At 40.0% G+C, this 23,277-nt stretch overlaps 1 protein-coding gene across 6 annotated transcripts in view; it reads left to right on the top strand.

Moving 5' to 3' along the window:
- The window catches only part of SBF2 (SET binding factor 2), a 547,042-nt gene that overhangs the window by 250,547 nt on the left and 273,218 nt on the right, over positions 1-23,277 (top strand). For all 6 annotated transcript variants that reach the window (XR_010918455.1, XM_067540773.1, XM_067540774.1 and 3 more), the window contains exons 4-6: positions 2,872-2,988; positions 4,519-4,629; positions 18,892-18,997. Coding sequence is in view for 5 of the 6 variants with exons in the window: in XM_067540773.1 (XP_067396874.1) it covers positions 2,872-2,988; positions 4,519-4,629; positions 18,892-18,997 (334 nt within the window). In the remaining variant the exon portion in view is untranslated. The remainder of the gene's footprint in view (positions 1-2,871; positions 2,989-4,518; positions 4,630-18,891; positions 18,998-23,277) is intronic.

The following is a 23,277-nucleotide window of genomic DNA, read 5'->3' as shown; positions in this document are numbered from 1 at the left end:
TACCCAGACTCCTTCCTTGTAGGACAGTGATGAATGTATTACTGGAGTAGTGATATCTATATTTTTGAGATGCATGCCAGCAGTAAAAAGCTGCTGTTTCATGCTGTTAGATCTTAAGGAAGTAGTTCCCCCCTCCCCCCCGGTGCAATTCATAATTAAGGAGATCTTGTGATGTCTGCATAGACGAATGTTGGGTCAGAGGCACAAAGAAAGCAATTAGACGAGTGTTGTTGGGGGGGGGGGGGGGTACTCAAATATTAGAAAGACGGTGCATTTTTTTACAGTTTATAGTATGTCAGATAATTAATTTGTCAAAGAATGTGAGGAATGCCATCAACGAAAGAGTGCTTAGTGTTTTGTTTGTTATAATAGGTACGATCGAGACAAATCTTTGTGAATGAACGATACTTATTTTATATTACTATATAGGTTTTTTTTTAGTATGGTTACTTGTGAAATGTGCTGAGTAAGGTTATGAGGTTTATCTGAATGATCTATTTCTTCACCAGAAATTCAGCATTCCATAGGTTAATAAGGCTTTTTTTTTTTTTTTTTTACAAATCCCAGCTGGTTTCCTTGTGATGAAATTCCTGTAGTTCCAAGATTATCTGGAGACAGTGGTGAACAACCCTGTGGTTTTAAACTGCAAAAAGGATTGAAACTTTGTCTCAGATTATATTATCATTTTTGTTTGAATATGAAAAAGACTGCTAAAATTGCCTTAGTTAATGAGTACTAATACTACATAGTAATATTACTTTATATAGAAGATGTTTAATAGTAAATCCACACCAAACACTCAGATTATTTTAACTAATGAGCCATTTGATCAAATTCTAAAAGCTGCCTTTTGTACAGTCTGTCTTACTGTTTGTATCTACAGATGTACACAGGGAACATTTAATATGAAATACTGTCCTATTTAAATGAATGACTGACAGATTTTTAAAATCTGACTGATTTGTTAAAGCACAATACATTCCAATGTTATATATATTTTTTTAATATTTAATATATATATATTTTAATGATTTGTTTGGTAAAGTGATGGGTTGGACTGCATACCTTACATTACAGTTAAATGTTGTTTTGCAGTAGTACCTTCAACAGTGGAAGTTTATTTAAATAGTATTCCACATTAAATAATAAATGTTTTAGTTCATTTATTTTTCTGGTTTACAAAAATGCATCCACTTCTAATGTATCTGATGTGTGTATAATTTAAAAAAGCCACCAAATCAATCAATCAGTGCTAATGAAAAATGCATTATATTTCATCCCACAAATCTAGAGTAAATGTAATCCCAGTTAAATTCCTGCTTTAGCCTATTCAGGTAAAAGTCTGAGAAAACAGGTAGAATTGCATTGTGCTCTGAAGGTCAACAAATTTTTAGGTCAACGACACAAACAGGGATGTGGCTTCCACTGTCTCCAGATGATTAAATCAAGGGTCTGTTAAACTGCAGTACAATAGTTGGCTCCATTATGTTGGAAAGTGAGGAAGAGATGGTCTCTCGGGTAACTCAGATCCAAATGGCATGCCACCAAACTTTCAAACTCAATACCAGCGCCTTGAATTACACCTGGAGGCATGTAGGAAGCCCGTGCGGTCTTTGGATCTTTGGGTAGCCTCATTTAGTGGGTGAGCTGCCATGTTCAGCAGCCAGGTATAGCTTCCACATGCTCATCAGGTATAATGCCATGTAGAATGTATTACAGGACTCTCATCTAGATATAACAAACCATGGGTGACAATAGCAGTATACACATTCAAGAGAATAGTTCAGTTAAATAAGGATGAAGAAGTTACTCCAGCCACTAATAGATGTATGTGAGACCCCTCAGAGCAAATACAGTCATCCATCACCAGCTACTGGGATCTCACTGAAAGATATTAATTGAACCATGTGATCCCATCCACCTCTGCCCACTCCACAGTTAGTTCAAGAAAACTTTGTGATCAGACTTCTGACAGACTAAAAGGTGTCAAACATACTGCATTATGTGCATAATAGCACAGTAATGAAGCATTTACCAGTTATTTTAGTCTCCTTAAAGTGCTATAGCATAATTCTTGTAAAAGACTAAAGCAGACGACAAATGGTTAAAAAAAATGAGAGTTCTGTGGCACTTTAAAGACTAGCAAATTTAATTTTTGTAGGCATAAGCTTTCGTTAGACTCAGTTCACTTCATCAGATGCAGAGGTAGAATGATACAGTAAATAGGAAACATAGATATACAAGTGCATAGAGAACAATGGGGGAGGTGGATGAAAGCCGGGTACTTGAGAGCTAATGACAGTCATTGAGTAGGAGGTGAGAATGGGTGAGCAAAGCAAATGGGTGAGCAAAACAAAATAAATGGTTAGTTTGGCATCCTAATTGTCCATATTGGATAAACTAAGGCCCTGATCCTGCAAGTGACGGCAGTGGATCTCTGTATGTTTATGGGGTGTACCCATTTACAGTTTTAGGTTCAGGTCCTTTTTTCTTTTAAACAGAAACCAGTTATTAATTATTTTTCCTACAATTTGATGGCACTATACTTTTGATATGAAAATGAGGAAACAGTTATTCTTCTTCACGACAATGTTGGGTTTAAGTCAATATTTTGGTACTTTTTAGTAATTACATTGGTACAGTGTCTGTACACATAGTGTTTTCTCTAAAGCTGTTGGGATTTCCTTATAGGTAGCTAAAAATAATGTGTATTTGTGATTCTTTCAAAGGTTCTATGCAATATATAATTTTTTTCTTTCTAAGTTATCTTGGTCCTTAAACGTTCTAAAAATATTTCTTTGTAGGAATACTAACCTTATTTAGAAGAAGTGCTTCTTTCTGTTAATTAATTGAACTGTATCTGTTTTCAAGGGAACAAAAGAGACAGAAGGTGAAGAGGAGGAGAGTGGTTTAATTCAGCCTGCTGAAGTATTTTCTCCCAAAAGCCTGGTGTTGGTGTCCAGACTAGATTATCCAGAAATTTTCAGGGTAAAGAACTCCCAGCTGCCATTTGTAATATGTGTCAGTGTACAAATCTGTTTTTAATGAGCAGCAGTGACAAGTAGTTTTGATTTAAAACATCTCAGCATTGGTTTGGGAATTTACTAGCACAAGTAGAATTAGACTGTACTAAATAAAAATCAATGTCTAGGAGACGGAATGCCCCTATGGATTAATGCAATGCCCTTTTACGCACAGAGGCCTAGTTTTAAATCTACATAGACCATCAAATAAAGTCTTACTGGACTCAGCTAAAAGCCTAATGAAAAAAACCTTCATGACAAAACCACTGCTTATAGGTAAAATTAATCTCATCTGACACTATTTGTTTAAGAATATAAAGAATTAGATAAGTATTGAGGATTATAGTATATGGATTATCTTCCTACCTATAAAGTAATGAATTAGTGACTCTTCTAGATTAATTTAAGATATATAAAGAGATTTGGAATATAAGATTTTTTCCAGTTGGTATGGTGACTGACCTGAAGTAAACAGAAAACTTAATTTTTTATCAGGACTCTAGCACTTTCAGATGTTAAAAAATTAATTATGTTAACTGAAGCAAAAATAGTTCAGCTTAGTAATGCAGGAATAATTCATTTAATAGTAAGTTGCTGCCATACCGTTGAAACTATTTGTAACTGGATAACACCTAACAAATGATCCATTTTTCAGAATTTTCAATATTATAGCCAGCTAAAAATAGAAGGCTGCCAAAGTGCCATTATTAAGCAATGTAATTTACTCTCTCCCTTCTTTCTCTAAGACTTACTGGGAGCCAATGTTGTATCATCTAGTACTAAACAAATAGCTTTATCAGTTTTGTCAAACCTGTGATAATCCTTAATCAAAACTGAAGAGATGAAAAAATAAAATAGTAATGCTAAAATGTCAATGCTCTTTATTTTAAAATATTCTTTTTATTGAAATAACAAAAATACAAACTGTAAACAAAGAGAAGACATACAAATGGGGATCACTGATTCTCATAATAATACGGGGATAGTAGTGGTAAAATTTTAGGCATCAGCCCTGATTCAGGTTCTATGAGCATGGACCCTTGCACTGACATGAATTCCCATTGATTACAGTGGTAATTTACATAAACATGGCGGTTTATAGAAGGAGATCTCAGTGCAGGATCAGGTCTGTGGCCTGAAGAATACCAGTGAAATTATATTATCATAATATTGTAATTTTAAAATTTCATTTGAAAAAATAGTTTATTTTAGGATGCCTCAACAAGGGAACTCAGATTAAGCATTATATATTTTTTTAAATGTGTATACACACATTCTGTCGAGTTTGTGAAATCCAACAAGAATTCAGGGAGTTGGTGTGACATATCTTCAAGTGAATGAATTCTCCTGCTGCAAATTATTTTTTCGCCTATTGGAATATAGTTTACTATATTAAGATTGTCCTAGGACATGTTTATTGTATATTTTTCAGTAATTATCAGTGTTTGCCTTCCCCACATAACAGTTTTATATGTTTGTTGTTCAATCTTTTTAGGCTTGCCTTGGCTTGATCTACACTGTGCATGTGGAGAGCCTGAGTGTGTCCTTGGAGAATCTCATTGCAAATCTCTGTTCATGCCTTGTCCCTGCAGCCGGAGGCTCTCAGGTAAGTGGGGAAAAAAGAGTATTTTTCCAGTTAATTTAATTTATGAAGAAAACAAAAGAAAATTCTTTAAATATTTTCATTGAAATAAAGGATCATAGTTCAGCTGAGTGTTGTCCCTGTAGCCTGCCTTCTAAAGACAGCAAAAATTCCATTCCAGGTTAAGGTCAAAGGGTTAATTTTGTTACTGGATTTGCCTTTTACAAGGCATAGTTAACAAATCAAGCACTCTGTATAAATTTAACTTTTTTTAATACCATGTGTTCAGAAATAATTTTACTTTATGTAGTTTTTCTTGGGTGCTCTCCTTTTTCATTCACTTTTTGTCTGTGTGATGGTTATAGTTCAAGATTCCATTGCCCCTGCAGGCAGTCATTACTTCAGTGCTAACTGTTTTTGACTCTCATTTTTATGAAATACAAAAATGATGAAGTAACAATATAAAATGCAGCTAAAGATGCCCAAAATACTCGATAAATTAAAAGTGACAGAATAAACAGAGGTATTCATAAGTGTATCTGCCACAGCCCACTCTCCTCAGCAGTCTTAATGGAGAGAGTAAAAATTTACTTCCAATAAAAGTGTTGTCCAAACTGTAGGAATGTAATATGTGGTGATGCTCTCAGACAAAAGTATAAAATAACCATTACTTAATGAAGAAATAAGTTATTTGATATTCATTCTCACATGCAATTAAAATGGGAATAGCATATTGTGTCAAGATAATGAGTGCTCTAGATCTCTCTCTGTGAATGCACAATGCTACAGAATTATGAAAGTTAACTGGAAAAATAAATCTTGATGTGACTTGAACTACAAGTAACTCCTATTCTGATGAATGCAATTGGTGAGTAATATATTGTAGCTGGAAGTCAGGTTGCCATGAAGATTATAGGTTCTTGATAACTTACATTCTCAGGCATGGTTATCTACAGTATCTATTAACCGAAAAGTCTCTCATTATTTTTATAGAAATGTGATCTGTACACTATAAGCTAAACAGAGTAGTGGATAGTCCGTTTTTCTAGTTCTAGTTCCATCAACCATAATTGGGAGGATTTCTTTCAGGGTTTTTGGACTCTTCTGTGTGAGGAAAAATAGCATTCTAAAATTTTAACTATTTCAGAACTTCTTCAGGACCTAAAATTCTTTTGATGTTATACTAATTTCCTATAGATCTAACATAACCTCATTCAATAATATTTATTACATTCACTATAATATCTGAAACTATTGACAAAATTACAGAAAGCTAACAAGCCCTGATTCAAAGAATGTAACTTCCTTTGATCTCTTTTTTTAGCAACACATCTTTAAGACTTTTTCTTCCCTTTCAAATTTCCTTTTCTGTCACCTTGTCTCCCTATTCTTTACCTTCAACATCATCTGCTAGTTTAGTAGCTATTTGTAGATGGTAGTCTTGTTGGAAAATTGATATGTTTCTCAAATTTTGTCCTGAAATGGGAGACTCATGGTCATTCTAATTATCTCTAATCTTTATCATATGCTACTTGTCAAGAGTCACAGGTTGGCAGTAGGAAATAAAATTTCACATATATCACCAGAACAGTACAGAAGGAGCTTACAGCTGATCCTGGCTGTATTGTTGCTTCAGTTAGTGCTATTAGTCCCTAACTTTCATCAGCACCAAAATCACTCTCACAGAATAAAATCTACAAAAATAAGATCTTCAAATATAGATGTTCCATCTCTCTAATATGCAGAAATAGGGAGCAATTTTTTAATATTGGAGAACCTATAGCATCAATATGTGTTCCTTGGATGAGAAGCCAGGTCTTGGTTCATTAGTTTAAAAAGTGAGACATCCCTGAAAATTAGATTCTAAAACTATAATATCAAATTGCTAAATTGAATTTAATATGCACCATCTGTACACTTTGCCTCTCTGCTTTCCTATGGGTCCTCAATTGTCTTGAAGAAAACGTGCAGATTCCCAACACTTTCTTGTTTTAATTTCATGCCCAACTTTGTAGGCATCATCCATTTAATAGGAATTCCATCAGTCTGCCAGTTCCATTCCTTAATCAGGTGAAAGGGTCACTGTTGATGTAAGATGCTCCCTTCTCCTTTAACTCAAAACAAAAGAGATCTGCACTTGCACAGCACTCTACCCTTTCTTGATAGGGGCAAGTGACTAAGCCAAGGAATTCTCATGGAACCTAGGTTCTCACATGTCAGTGCAGACAACCAGCACTCTCTATATTGCTGGGGCTAAACCATAATTTGCCTATTTATTTTATTTTACTGTTTTGTTTTATTCATGCAGTGGGAGAAAAAGGTTTGGGAGAATATTAGGTACTTGCCTTAGTTTAAAAGGGAAAGGATGTAAGCTCTTTCCTCAGTACCTGTTCATAGCCCTTTTAACATTTGCTGAAACAGAAAACTACTAACAGTATCTGTGAGGATTACCCCACCACCGCCACTGCCATACAGATTTCTTTCACTTACAGTTTTCTTTCCTCATGCCTAGAAACCCTCATGCCTTCCTTTCAGATCTAGTAGGCTAATAATGTTTTCTTTGACAGGTTCACACATGTATTCCACTCAGGTGCATTCATGTCCAGCTCAAGCAGAGCCAGAAAGTTTTCCATAGCAACACCCATTGGGGCGGTGCACATGCCGCATGCCTCCTTGTGGCCCCTCCTGAGGCTATTTAAGGGTGGCACTACCCCAACCCTCCTCAGTTCCTTCTCATGCCTGAGGCCTGAGTCAGAGCTCCCCGTGTGGTTTACCTCACGGTTATTATGCAGTTAGCTGTTTTTCCCATTTGTGCTTTTGTTTTTAGTTTTCAGAAGTTAGTTGTAATTTAGCAGTACTACCTAGCAGTTAGTAATAATTTAGATAGTTTTAGTAGATTAGGATGGAGTCCGGAGGCATGCCATCACCAAACATGCCAATCATCAAACATTGTCCCTTGTGTGGGTTAGCGATCCCAAACAGTGATCCCCACACGTGCTACCTCTTATGCCTCAGTAAAGGGATCATCAAAGGGTAGTGTGGTATTTGTTGTTCTTTTAAAAAGAGAATACAAGTCTCTAAAGACTTATGCCTCAAACAGCACCTTATGGAACAGATATGGTGACCTGTTTTGCCCGACCCTCCAGCCCCCCAATCAGCCTCTGAGGTAACCACAATCTCAGGCAGGCTTCTGAACGCAAACTCTTGTCAACAGGTAAGAAGAGACTGATTCTCCTCTACAGGCCCACTATGAAAAAGAGCCCATAAAACAAACGAGCTATTCCAAGTCCAAAAGGAACTCCAAACCTATCTGGGGTTCATCCGGAGCGCAGTGTAGAGTCGACCTTCATCTTGTGTCTCCCTGGTACCAAAATGGGATTCTACTGCTATCATACTATCGACTTCAGCACCATGACAGGATGTACATTGAGTTTAGTGCCAACAGACACGACTCCAGCACCAGTCCTTTTGAACCCATCAATGCTGCAGGCTTTTCAAGTGGCATCTGACCTCCTTAGCCTTTCTGTCCCAAGTTCTTCAATGGCACAAGACTCTTTAATTGAAGATATGCCTTCAGCCATTCTGGATCTGAGGTCTCTGAATGGAATCCACTGATGGTACCATTCTGGTTTTGATTTGCAGATGCAATAAAGATGCTTCCCTGGCATCGACTTCAGTATTGTTATTTACTGGATTAGTATAGTCTTTGACTTTGAAATCTTTGTCAGTGGTTTGTCCTGCACTTCCAGTTTCAGCACCAAATTATTCATCTGTTATGACACTCAGCACCGGAAGAAAGGCCCCTTCCTGGCACCAACATTTGAGATGGGCCCTTCAACATATCGGGGTGTATCTTTGATACCGACCACTGTTCCAACCTTGAAACTGATGTTGCTGTCTTCCCTCTGGGCTGTGGACTCATCAGAACGCCTTTTCAGAAAGCCTTTGACAAGGTCGCTCACCAAAGGCTGTTAAGCAAAGTAAGTTGTCATGGGATAAGGGGGAAGGTCCTCTCCTGAATCAGTAGCTGTTTAAAAGATAAACAAAGAGGTAGGAATAAATTATTAATTTTCAGAATGGAGAGATTTAAATAGTGATGTTCTCTAGGAGTCGGTACTGGGAAGAGTACTGTTCAACATATTCATAAATGATCTGGAAAGTGCGTAAACAGAGAAGTGGCTAAATTTGCGGTTGGTACAAATTTTCAAGATAGTTAAGTCCAAAGCAGACTGTGAAGAGTTACAAAGGGATCTCACAAAATTGGGTGACTGGGCAACAAAATGGCAGATGAAATTCAATGTTGATAAACATTAAGTAATGCACATTGGAAAACATAATCCCAACTATGCATATAAAATGACTGGGCCTAAATTAGCAGTTACCACTCAAGAAAGAGATCTTGGAGTCATTGTGGATACTCTGAAAACATTCATTCAATGTGCAGCACAGTCAAAAAAGCGAACAGAATGTTAGGAATGATTAGGAAATGGATAGATGATAAGACAGAGAATATCATGTTGCCTCTTTACAAATCCATGGGATGCCCATGTCTTGACTACTGCGTGCAGAACTCATCGCCCCATCTCAAAAAAGATATATTGGTGTTGGAAAAGGTAGAGAAAAGGGCAACAAAAATGATTAGGCCTATGGAAAAGCTTCCATATGAGAAGAGATGAATAAGACTGGGACTTTTCAGCTTGGAAAAAAGGATGACTAAGGTGGGATATGACAGAGATCTATAAAATCATGACTGGTATGGAGAAGGTAAATAAATAAGTATTATTTATTCTTCTTTGAGTGATGTCACTGTGGGTGCTCCAATTCAGGTGTCAGTGCACCCCGGTGCCATCGATTGGAGATTTGTGCAGCAGTGTCTGTACAGGCTGTGCATGCGCGGAGGGTGTCTCGCAGCATTGTTGTCTCCCTAACCGCCACCCTGACTCCCTCAGTTCCTTCTCAACCATCCTTGGCCTGAGACGGAGCTCCGCAGCACTCCTTTAGTCCTAGGATAAAAGTTGAAAAATAGTTAGTTTAGGCATAATTTAGTCACATAATTTAGTCATAGAATAAGTTAGTTAGGTTACATAGTTTAAAAAAAAACAAAAACAACAACAAAAAACCTCCCCCCCCCCCCTTTTTTTTTGTTTAAATATAGCTAGTCTAACTAGACATACGGAGTATCATCTCCCCAAAAACTTAGAAATGCCAGGATCACCAGGATTTAAGAGATGTGAATCCTGTTGGGAGGCAATCCCGATAATGGATGGATACACTTTTTGTGTTGGGTGCCTGGGAGAGGGGCACATCCCTGCTCAGTGCATTCATTGTGCCAAGCTTAAAGCAAGAACCAGGCAAAATAGAGATCTCCACCTTAAGCTTATTCTTACAGAAAAGTCCCTATAGCCTACCTCCAAGTCTGACACCAGAAAAAAAGGCAACACTGTGGCTCAAACCTCCAATGTGAAAAGGAAAAGAGCCACGACCTCACCTGTTAGAGACACACCTAAACAAAAGCGGTGTCTGGCCAGGTCTCTATCTCCTATATTGTCCACCTCAAGGGAGAGTTCAGCTAAGGTGCCTACCACTTCCGGCACTGTTGGCACAAAAAACTCATCGACACCGAGCTGAAAACCAATGCCGGCTACCGCACTGCCAACACCAGTCAAATTGGTACTGAAGACGGCACCAACACGCATGCCACTGCCTTTGGCACTGTCATCGGTACTGTCGCCACCATCGGCACTGGTGACGGAAAGAATAAAACCCACAGTACTGACTACCACACCGAAAGAGCAACCAGCCTCGGTGCCAACAGTACCAGCAAAGCATTCACGGCATCATACATGGGAAGACACACCTGCATTGCATTCTGCTCTTTATGGTTCACATGGAGGAGTTTTCTCCCCCATACCAGTCTTCCCCACTATATCCTCACTGAGATCATTGGCTCAAATTGAAAGGACTATGAGGGAGTGGATTGAACAGATGAAACTGCTTTCTCAAAGATCTTCCCATTCACATAACATCTCAGAGAAGCCATGTACATCCCGTAATGTGCAACAGGGCACGCCTTCAACATCAGCCAAAGCCCTAGAAAAATCTGCTATGCCATCCCCTGGACAGGATGCAGACCTGGAGGAATCAGATGGTGGGATGCAAGGGGAAAACTCCCCAACTCACAATTCATCCTCATCTTTGGATGAGGCAGTAATGCCTCCCCCACCAACTATGGCTGATGATTTCAAACAATACCAAGAATTGTTCAAATGAGTAGCAATAAGTCAGGACATACTTCTACAAGAGGTTGAAGAGACCCAACATAAGCTACTTCAAATATTACACACATCGTCCTATACGAAAATAGCCCTACTGATTACCGATGCGATAGTGCAACCTGCTGATACCATCTGACAAACATCGGCATCAATTCTGCCAACCTGTAAAAGGGCTGATAGGAAATATTACGTTCCATCAAAGGGAATGGAGTTCCTATTCACTCACCCTCCTCCCAACTCCCTGGTGGTTAACGCAGCACATCACAGATCTAAGCAATCACAGTCTAAATCCACCACAGGTGATAAAGACAACAAATGCCTAGACCTGCATACTATTTCAAAAATGCATACCATCAATCATAATTACTACCAATGCCTCACTAATAGGCTGGGGTGCACACATGCAGGGTCTCACTGTCCAGGGACAATGGACTCCATTGGAGACCCAATTATACATCAACTTACGGGAACTGAGAGCGGTACGCAAAGCGTGCACTCATTTCCTTCCACAGGTAAGACACAAATCAATCCAAATCATGACGGACAATGCAGCCTGCATGTTTTACATAAATAGACAGGGAGGCGCCTGGTCTCACTATGCACCAAGGCAATAAAACTCTGGAACTGGTGCATAAGCCACAAAATAGACATATCTGCCTCATACCTCCCAGCATGCATGAATACAACAGCAGACATGCTGAGCAGGAAATTCGGGCTGGAGCAAGACTTGGAGATCAATGACAGGGTCCTATGCGACATTTTTCAACACTGGGGCACACCATCCATAGACCTATTTGCGACAAGAACAAACTGCAAATGCAATCAGTTTTACTCCAGAGTAAGACAGAGACACCAGTCTCTAGGATATGCCTTCCTACTCAAATGGAAAGGGCATTACTATATGCATTCCCTCTCCTATCACGAGTAGTAAACAAGATACAACAGGACCGTGCCTCCATCATAGCTCCAGCATGGCCCAGACAACCGTGGTGCCCATATCTAATGATAATGTCCATCTGCACCCCAGTAAGATTTCTGACAAAGAGAGATCTCTTATCACAGAACAGGGGAGAACGACCCACCCCAATCTGGCCACGCTCCATCTGATTGCCTGGAGGCTTCTTGGTTCCAACCAATAGAAAGAATGTGCTCCACACAGGTCTGAAATATATTACTTAACAGGAGGAAGCTGTCCACTCACAAAACATACCTGCAAAAATGGAAAAGATTTAGTATATGGTGCCACACCAAGACCATATCCACGATTTTGGCACCCCTGCTACAAACGTGAATACCACTGGAATTAAAAACCTCAGGATTATTCCTTAGTTCTGTTAAGGTACATTTAGCAGCCATTAGCACATTCCAGTAAAGTGGACCATCATCACCCATTTTCTCTCAGCCCATCATGAAACACTTTTCGACTGGCCTTCAAAACTTATACCAGAGATACACGAACCCACACCAGTCTGGGACCTTAATATGATGTTAAGGGTACTCACACGCTCCCCTTTCGACCGCCTAGCCACTTATTCCCTTCTTCATCTGTCTATGAAGGTAGCATTTCTAGTTGCCATAACCTCAGTGAAAAGAGTAGGTGAAATAGAGGGGCCCTTATGGCAACCTCCCCTATACCATTTTTTATGAAGACAGTGTCACTATGAGACCACCTCCTAAATTTTTACTAAAAATATCATTCTCTTTCCACATAAACTAGACCATATACCTACCAACATTTTATTCTAAGCCCCACAAGAATCAATCAGAGGCTAGATGGCACATGTAAGACGTATGAAGGGCACTACTATCGTGCCTTAACAGAACTAAAGCGTTTCGCAAATCACCGAGACTATTCATCTCTTCGACAGAATGCTCAAAGGGAAACACAATATCGACCCAAAGACTATTCAAATGGATATCAGGATGTATACAACTATGTTATGAACAATCAGGAACAAAACCTCCAGTACGTATTAAAACTCACTCTACTAGAGCGAAGGCAACCTCCATTGCCTTCCTCAATAACCTTCTTATATCCAAAATACGTAGGGTGACCACTTGGGCTTCTGAACACACGTTTATAAATCACTACACGATCACAAACTAACTTGAATCTGCACTCAATTAGGGTCAACAATACTGACATCAGTTATTGAGACTGCTCTGAAATTCCCATCGCCAGTAGCAGGACATTGCTCTTCAGTCACCTGAAGTGGAGCACCGACAAGGATGTCATTTGAAGAAGTGAAAGTTACTCACCTCGTGCAGTAACCAAGGTTCTTCAAGATGTGTGTCCCTGTGGGTGCTCCACTATCCACCCTCCTCCCCTCTGCTTTGGAGTATCTATAAGTCTCCATGGTAGAGAAGGAACTGAGGGGGTTGGACCGTGCGGGCAGTGGTTAGAGCACCAACAATGCCTCGAGACATCCTACGCGCATGCGTGGCTTATACAGGCACTGCTGCGCAAATCTCCAATCAACGGCGCCGGGACACACCGACACCTGAAATAAAGCACCCGCAGAGAGAGACATCTTGAAGAACTTCGGTTACTGCATGAGGTGAGTAACTTACTCTTCCTTCTCATAACACAAGAACCGGGGGTCACCAAATGAAATTAATAGGCAGCAAGTTTAAAATGAACAAAAGGAAGTATTTCTTCACACAACACACACTAAACCTGTGGAACTCCTTGCCAGAGATTGTTGTGAAAGCCAAGACTATAATGGGCTTCAAAAAAGAACTAGATAAGTTCATGGAAGATAAGTCCTTCAATGGCTATTAGCCAGGATGGGCAGGGATTGTTGTTTGGTAGAATCTGGGAATGGGTGATGGGATGGATCACTTGATGTTTACTTGATCTGTTCCTTCTCTCTGAAGCACCTGGCATTGGCCACTATCAGGAGACAGGATACTGGACTAGATGGACCATTGGTCTGACCCAATATGGCCATTCTTATGTTCTTATGATAGCCCTTCCAAGCATGGTTTCTCCACTATCCTCAGATTTTTTAAGGTTTCTTCCAATTCTGACTCAGAACCCTCCTCCTTTTTGCCTTCTCGTAGGTGGAAATTGATAAGAGTCTCTGAAATGTTTGTGGAAGGGGCACATCAGTACTAGAGCAGGACCGCCTTGGTACTGGAAACAGACTGCTTTGTCTGAGTTCATGCTGGCCTTCAGTTCCACACCCATTGCCTCAGTGGACCTATTGGCATCCTTGGGGAATTCCTTGATTATAGACCTGCCCCAGAGGAAAGCTCCACTAGTATGTCAACCTCCAGAGCTGCTGGTTTCAGAGCAGAACTCTCAGATACCTTCTACTGAGCCACCACAACATCAACCAGAATCTGTGGCCCAGGTTTCAGTTATGTTACATGAAGAGTCCATCCCACCTGTATCATTGTCATTGTCTTTACCTGAGAACACTTTAGAACCAGGTTCCTCCTTCCCAGTACTGGAGGATTTTTAATCATACCAGGACCTTTTGAGGAGGATGGCAACAGCATTTGGCATTCAGACTGAATATGTCCAAGAGAGCGCGCACAAACTTCTTGACATCTTGCAAATCATCAGCCCCTGGGAGGTTTGCTCACCCAATGAACAAAGCACTTTTGGCACCCACTAATATCTTGTGGAATACAGTGGCTTCACCAACTCCCACTGCTAAGCATACAGAAAAACACCACCGTGTTTCTATGCACAACTGTGAGTGTTTTTATTCCCTCCCAGCTCCCTTGTGGTCACTGATGTTGATGAAAGATCTCATCAGGGCAGGTACAGATCTATGCTCAAGAAAAAAAAGAATCTAAAAGACTTGAGATGTTGGGGAGAAAGATTTGTTTGATTTTGTCATTACAGATTCACATAGCTAATCAGCAAGCACTCCTGTTGAAATATGACTTTCTTAATTGGGATTCTTCAAAATTCATTGATAAGCTTCCTGAGGACTCATGAAATGAGTTTAAATGTCAACTGCAGTCAACAGTCAATATTGCAGATGTTTCCTCCAGATTTATAACATCTGCAATGAGAAGGGCCTCGTTGAATAGCTCTGTATAGTCCCAGGCATTTAGCAGGCTATAAAGGACCTGTCTTTTGATGGTGACACTCTGCCTTTTTTAAAAGACTGCAGTGCTGTGTTCTGATCATTAGGGGTCTCTGCTCCAGTCACTAAAAGGTGACAGTACATGCCACAACAACAACAACATCAACAGCAGCACAAACAGCTATTCTACTGGCAAACCACATACCCTCCTAGACAATACGACTTCTCTAAGAAGATACATAAGTCTCAGAGGAGGAGACCTTCCAGTTTTAGCTCCAAACCTTGTTGTCATTTGTTGCTAGGGAAACAGCCTGTTTGACTTCCCCCTCGAGGACACAATCACGAGTGATCTACCAGTCGTGTCCCCTCCATATGCGGACAGATTGTCCTGCTTTCTCAGTGCTTGGGACACTATAATCACCGACAAATGGGTGCTAAGCATAGTGAATCTGGAATATTCTGTCCAATTCATATCTATCCCCTGTCCCTTTTCAGGGACCAATCTCACAAGTCGCTGCTCCTCTAAGAAGTTCAGACTCTTCTTGCATCAGGGCCCATAGAGGTAGTTCCCTTACAACATAGAGGCACGGGGTTTTACTCTTGGTACTTTCTTGATCCCCAAGGGAAAAGGGGGTTGGACCATTCTGGACCTTTGTGATCTCAACAAGTTTATCAAGTATCTGAAGTTCTGCATGGTTACCCTGGCATTGCTCCTTCCCTTGCTAGATGACAACTAGTGTGCTGTCCTTGATCTTCATGACACCTATTTTTATGTGGCAGTGCTACCAAGCAACAGGAAGATCCTGAGATTTGGTGGTGGTGGCCACCATTATCAGTACAGGATGCTTCCCTTTGGACTGTCCTCATCCCACTGTGTATTTTCCAAGTGCATGGCAGTAGTGGCCACCAATTTGAGGAGGAAAGGTTCCCTTCCCTTCATCTTCCCTTACCTGGATGAATGGTTAGTTCAGGGCATATCTCCATCATGTCCATGTCATCACCTGTCTTTTTCATTGTCTCAACCTCAGGATGTACAGAGAAAAATTTATGGTACTTCCAACACAAAAAATTATCTTCATTGGGGCCGTATTCGATTCTATGAAATCAGTGGCTTTTCTCCCTGGAGAACTTTCAAATAATTTGCTTGATCTGCTTCTCCCTCAAATCCCACCCCCCAACCATGATCCAGATGTTTCAGACTCTTGGGCCACATGTCCTCATGTGCTTACATGTTCTTGTTGCAAAGCTATGTCTGCACACTCTTCAAGGTAGGGTAAAGTCTGTCTGCTGACCAAATTTCCACCCATTGACCAAATTGGCCAGAGTTCTCCCAAGGGTACTGAGGTCCCTGGGTTGTTGGATGGGTCACAACAATGTAGGCAGAGGCGTTCCCCTTTGCTTGTCCACCTCCAATAATGACCATAATTACAGACACTTTGAAAATAGGTTGGGGGGCACATTTACGGGCATTGTGAGCCGAGGAGTAGGACTGAGCAAGAGGTGTCTTTGCATATCAACATGCATGAACTTCAAGCAATTTTCCATGTCTGTTCATCATTCCTTTGGCCTTTCAATTCAGAGTTTCACAGACAATATGACTGTGATATATTATGTGAACAGGCAAAGGAGAGCATGGCCCAACCAGCTCTGTTGAAAGGTGATGAGCCTGTGATACTTTTGCATCAGGGAAAGTATTACCCTGTGGCTGCTCACGTACAGGGCTCTCGGAATCATTTGGTTGACCATCTCAACAGGTTCTTTTCCTACAGTCCTACAGGTGGTATCTGAACAACAGAGTGCTGAGGCTCATCTCCATCCTTAGAGGTTTTTAAGGTGTGGCTTTACAAAACCCTGGCTTGGATGATTTAGTTGGGGTTGGTCCTGCTTTGAGCAGGGGGTTGGATTAAATGACCTCATGAGGTCCCATCCAACTCTAATCTTATTTGATTTGGTGATCTCCGGAGTTTGGGGGACTCCATCTGTAGATCTGTTTGCTATGAGACACAAGTAGTAGAAAGCAATATACAAGGTCTAAGTACCTGGCTAAGTGGGAATATTTTTCTATCTGGTCAGCTGCTAGAGGTATCCAACTGTAGTTCGCTAAGATTCCGGACATTCTTGAATACTTATTGCACCCGTAGTCTCCAGGTCTTTCCCATAGTTCACTTTGGGTCCATTTAGCTATGATTTCAGCGGTTCATCCTGTAATTGAAGAAAAGTCAGTATTCTCTAATTTAATGTTGGGCAGATTTCTCAAAGGTATTATTCCTCTCTATCCCCCTATAAAGAATGCTGTTCCTATGTGGGACTTAAACATGGTGCTGGCAGCTTTTATGGGCCCTCCAGTTGAACCTCTAGCTAATTGCTCTCTAGCTCACCTTTCTCAGAAAAAGCTTTCTTCATTGCAACAACATGAGCCAGAGAAGTGGGAGAACTTTAGTACCCATCAATGGCAGGCCCTCTATTTACACAATTCTTTAAAGATAAAGATAAGGTGACCTTAAGGCCACATCCAAAGTTTTGTCCAAAGTTGTATTATGCCTTTCATCTAAATCAAACGATACCCGGAAGCCACGCTCCGGCAGGGATGAACACTGTCCTCAGACATTAGATGTGCAAAGAGAACTGGCATTTTATTTAGATAGAATAAAGCCATTTCAGGTATCTTTCCTTGTCTGTTTGTTTCTTATGACAATAGACTGAAACAGGTGGTTTCAATGCAGACTATCTCTAGATGGATTACAGCATGCATTACAGCAGCCTATGGAGTAGCAGATCTTTCTCACACTGAAAAAGACTCCTTGCTCATTCCACAAGAGCACAGGCTACGTCTGTGGCCATTTTACAAGACATTTCTATTCTGGACATAAGGGCTGCTATGTGGTCCTTTACTCAGCATCATGCTACCACAACTGCTTCCAGGTCTGATGCAAACTTTTTGCTGTTGCTATTCAGGTAAACTCCATGCCTCACCGCCTATCTGTACTGCTTGGGAGTGACCTGAGTGGAATACAGGTGTGAACCAGTCAAAGAAGAAAAAACGATTACTTACCTGTTCTGTAATTGTTATTCTTCAAGATGTAGGTTATACATGTATTCCATGGCTCTCTTTCTGTCCCCTTTGCATTGGAGTCTTGAGTCACATATTCTGGTACAAAGGAAATGTGGAAGGCTGAGGTAGTGCAGCCCTTAAATAGCCTCAGAAGGGGTGATGAGGAGGTGTGCAGCGCATGCGCTGTCCTGACAAGTACTGCTATGGAAAACTCTCTGGCTCCAGACGCACAGGGCATGTGCACGCACCTGAGTGGAATACACATGAGAACCACATCTTGAAGAACAGTTACAGAACAGATACCATTATTTCCTCCCTCAGACAGGTAAAATGTCAAATCAATCTCTCTGAAGTAAAATATCAAATTAGAAACTGGCAGAAATGTAGGCTATGTCTTCACTAATGGCGGCAAATTCGCTGCCATCAGATCGACTTATCTGGATCAACTGAGCGGTCAGTTAAGACCTGCTCAGTCGATCCAGAAATCAATGTTTTAAGACTACCTTCTCAAGTGGCATAGTGCAGTGAAGATGGTGTGCAGCACAGAAGTCGATGGGAGATATGCAAGTTTTTTACATAGTTTGCATTTTTTATATAGTTTTTTACATAGTTTGCATTTTTACATAGTTCGCTTAGATTGTATCCCTATGCATTGTTGAGTGGTGGTACTTCTGGAGATGCTTATGACCTAACTGCTGTCTCACTAAAGTCTCTGTCAGCCTATGCAGAGGACATTGATTTCCAACGTAGATTTAAACTTCAGTATGTAAAAGAAATAATAATGTCTTGAGATTGAAATATGTAAATAACAATATAACTTTTTATATTGTGTACTTGTTCTGAGTAAGAGATTAAATTATGTAGTAAATATGTACAAAAGAGATTAAAATGTGTATTGAAATATCTCTATCTATAGAAATTGTTTTCCTTGGGAGCAGGAGACAGACAACTGATACAAACCCCTTTATATGATAGTCTTCCTGTTACCAACACCAGTGTGGCTCTTCTCTTTCAGCAACTAGGTAAGGCTATTTTTAGTTTGTTATGATATTTTACAAAATGTTATAGAATGAGATATTATCATTTAATTCTGTCATGTTAGGTTATGGATCAAAAAAGACTGCATTAATGCTATGGTAGTGATTATTTGTTTTGAATGAAATAATGGGTATGAATGTTTTTTTGTTTTTGTTTATATCTGATTATATATAAACTTTCTTTCTCTGCATCCCATTCTTGGAATTTCTCTCTAGCATTATGCAGTACTTGCAAACCTATTGTACATGGAACTAAACCTGGATTCATTTCATTACAACTGCATCATATAAAGTATTTTCTCCTTGATCACCATAGCAGCCCTCTAGATAACCAAGGAGAATAATTTTGAAACTAGCATAATTTAAAATAAATTGAAAAGACACACTGAACTCCCATCAATAAGTTTAGTGGACTCCATAGTACTTGTTGCTAATATCTCTCTAACATAAGTGTCAGCAAAATACTGACTTGTTACAATAGTAATCGCAAAGAACAGCTGGCTCATTGTCTTTACTTTGGTTCCAAATTGAATGACAGAAAGCATGCATTCTAAACTATAATCCCACCTCACTCCACTGGTGACTCCTGACTCTGACCATTTTGTTTCTCCCTCCTCTGTTACTGAAGTATGAACTGCAAAACTCTGACCTGAAATTGGTGTGTGTTCGGGAGTCGAAAGGAATCAGTAAATCTGCTCTCTAAATATCTGAGCTGAGCGTGTCTTCAACAATAAAAGGGCCTAGAGATAAATGTGGGGCGGGAGGCAACAATATAAACATACAGTAAAAAGAGATACAAATAGAAAGATTTTTATGAAGGAGGAGGAGGAGGAAGAAAAACCTGAGAACTTGGGGAAATCACCCTGAGACACTCCACTTTGGAAAATACCACTGAAAAGGAAAAGTATGTATAGGGATACAATCTAAGCGAGATCCTTAAGGGAAATCCCCCATGCACAAAAAGTGTTAACTACTATCCCTTAAAAAAAGTACACTACAGCATTCTGTATCTATCTAGTACTCAGCTCCATTAAAATGTGTTGATTAATACTAACAAATTGAAGACATTCTATTATTTCTATTTCTGTTTTATTTCTCTCTCTCCTAGTAGTTCTATTCTACCGTTTGTGAGGGGAGAATGTTCCATTTCAGAGTCTTATTAGCATTCTGCCTCATATGTAGGTGCAAATTAAGAAATAGGACAACTGCAGAATTATTCATGAGATTTTGTGGCTGAACTTTCAACTCAAGGAGATTCTCATCTTACAAAATCAAAATGTGAAAAAATGCTTTCCATTCCCATTAATTGTCCTGAGTTGTTTGATGATAAAATTCAATGTGCTTTGGTTGGGGAAGGGCTGGTAAGAATAATATCCCTTGATATTCCAAGGACAGTGGTAATAGACAATTTAGTGTAATCTAAATAATTGTAAGCAGATCCCTTGTAATGGGAACCAAATTTAGAGAAGATATTGAGTTTACTTTATCATAGCTGACTCGCCATTCTGCTTCTGTTACATATCGTTTCCAAATGTTATAATAAACCTTACTTATGAAAGACTGGAAAAATATGAGACAAGTTCTCAGCCAGCATGAATGCTCCCCAAACCACAGAAAAATGCATGTAAGTGGTTGAAGTTGGAAAACTGGCTGTGCTAGGTCACAGTATTGTCAAAGAGAACCAAAAATTACTATTATACGGAGCCATTTTCTAAAGTGTTTGACAAGACTCTGGGCAGTAGTTCAGTTTTGCCAAATGAAACCTCTGGTAGTAGGGCTTCCCTACTTGCAAAACAAGCTTGGCAACTTTGTTCACCTAGTTCATCTAACTTCAAACATGACCTTGTAGTTTAAGAGCACAGGAAATGTGCTAGTTATTATGAGTTTTCAGATTATTATGCTGAGCAAAACATTCAAAAGGAATTAATAGAGTTTACGTCACAGAAAGTGAAATACAAAATATTGGCACTCATACATATACTTCTACTTACTATTGAATAATAATTAACTGTATCCCTTTCCTTCAGAAGGAGTAATTGTAACATACAATTTGTTGACAATGGAGAGCTGGTCTAAATTCAAAAACATATTTTGGATGACCTAAATATTGAGGACATCATTCATTAATGACCAAAGTCTCTGAAACTTTAGTGGGCAGTTCCTGTCAGCTTTCAATCCCTTTAAGATGACTACGAGCAGTGTAGAGGCCAAGGTTCAAATGTAAAAGGACAGAATGTGATATTCATCACCAAATATTGGGTATAAACTCAAGAATGTTTTCTGTTCAGTGTGAATTCGGTGTAAAGTAGCTACCTGTTTTGTTGAGTCAATATCTCTTTTGGAAACTGCAGTGATGGCATTTGAAGCTCTCACTTTCTAAAAAGTTACAGAAAACAGGGCTTCAATCAGTGGTTAAAATAGATAAAATATGTAGCATTCACCAATTCTGCTAGTGTTTGACCTCATGTGGCAAACTGACATTTATCTTCTTGTATCATATGGCACAATATGAAGAAGAGGAAGATGTCAAGTGAATACATGTTTCTGAAAGGAGTCTGTGTACCCAAATAGGGCTATAGCCAGAAAAGCAAGTCTATGTTTACAGGCACGTGCACATGCACAAAGGGCAGAGTTGTGTAGGGGAACAACCCTTGTCTCCCAGTTACTCTTTCCACTATAGAGTGCCAGGAGGGGAGAGGGAACTGATGGCTGTTTTTTCCCTGGATTCTGTCTTGTGGCGTAGTTGCCCAGTTCTAATGCTGTTTTATAGATGTGAACACATGAAATGAACAAGCAAGCTTTTCCTGGTTCAACCTGCCTTCCTGTATCTCTCAACAAATCAGTGATAATATTTGCATCTGAGGATCTTAAGGTTTGTGGTGCTTCCTGAGGGGACCTTGCTACCTCCTGCCCATTGCATTAAGAAGCCTTGTCTGTGCCTGCAGGTTAGCTTCCCAACTCCACTGGGAGCACAAGCACTCCCCTCCAGGCTTCTGCAGGCCCCACTCTCTCTTCACTGGTTAGTGATAGGCACACACTAACCCTCGAGTCCTCCAAGCATCCCAATGCTATGTCCAGGCCACAGTCTACGGGACACTCACAGAACTACCAAGCTCTCTGCTCCCAAAGGAACAGTGCACCACAGCTTACCAATTACACCTTAGACCACAGCTCAGCTTAACACACAGTGCTTAGATTTCCTTACAGAGAAAGCAAGTATAAGTTAATTTAACAAAGAACTGAGATTCAGATGGAAGCAGGCAGAAATACTGGAAACAAAGGGTTACATATAAAAATCATAACTTTCAAATTAGAGCCTAAATTTAACTAATTAGACATTATTATGTCATAAGAGCAAAGACTCACCTAAAGTCCCTCCAGCATATTACAGCCATACTTGCCTGTGATCTTCCGTTCATGAAGCAAGCCCACTATCAGCTTACTTCCTACGTGAAAGATATCATGTATCTTCTTGCATTCTCCTGATACACCAAACTAATTCTTTGATCATAGTCAGAAGCTGGTCACCCCTCTGGCTGTAAATGTTGTGATATCTTGTTGACTTCACAGTCTTGATTAGTTGGTGATTCGATATGCAAATAGACTTCCATATTATGAGACACAATACACAGTGGTGAGACAAGGAAGTAACTGTCCCCTATCCCTTGTCTGAACCAAAGTCTGTTTATCCTCTTCTAGTGAACTGTCTTACATTTCTTCAGGACTCAATTTTTAGCATATATACATAACTTCTTACATGTTATCAGTACATACATTTCACAATGATGATGAAGATCAATGTGACACAGACTTTCAGTAAAAAGTTTACATGACCCTGTTTGGTGAACTAGTATGTACCTTCAGACCCTGTAATTCTTACGCACCCCTGTGCCCTCTGCCAGTTAGCAGCAAGAGAACCCTGAGTCACAAGATGCTTTGACCCAATTGTGCAGTAGGACGTCATTATTATGATAACCTTCTTCCTTCCTTCCTTCCTTCCCGAACTAACATGAGGCTGATTTTCCGATAGGATGAAGAAAGCATATAATGGACTCACAATTTGCACAGTTTTCTCTTATCAGATGCTGGTGGGAAGGGTTGGAGCCCCAACTACTCCCCAGCCAGACATTGACTCCTTCTACTGTTCCTACCTTGGAGTGTACTCATCTTACCAGTCAGCAGAGACAGGAGGAGGTGGAGCTCTGGGGACATTCAGTTCCTCCACACCTAGGGAAGGGAAACAACAGTGAACTTTCTCTTTGGTT

Source organism: Emydura macquarii, unplaced genomic scaffold (assembly GCF_026122565.2).
Source record: "Emydura macquarii macquarii isolate MOO-44397 ecotype Brisbane River unplaced genomic scaffold, CSIRO-AGI_Emac_v2 contig_587, whole genome shotgun sequence".
In the NCBI taxonomy this organism is placed as follows: domain Eukaryota; kingdom Metazoa; phylum Chordata; order Testudines; family Chelidae; genus Emydura; species Emydura macquarii.
The sequence above is the reverse complement of the archived record's forward strand: the minus strand, read 5'-3'. Positions and strand labels throughout refer to the sequence as shown.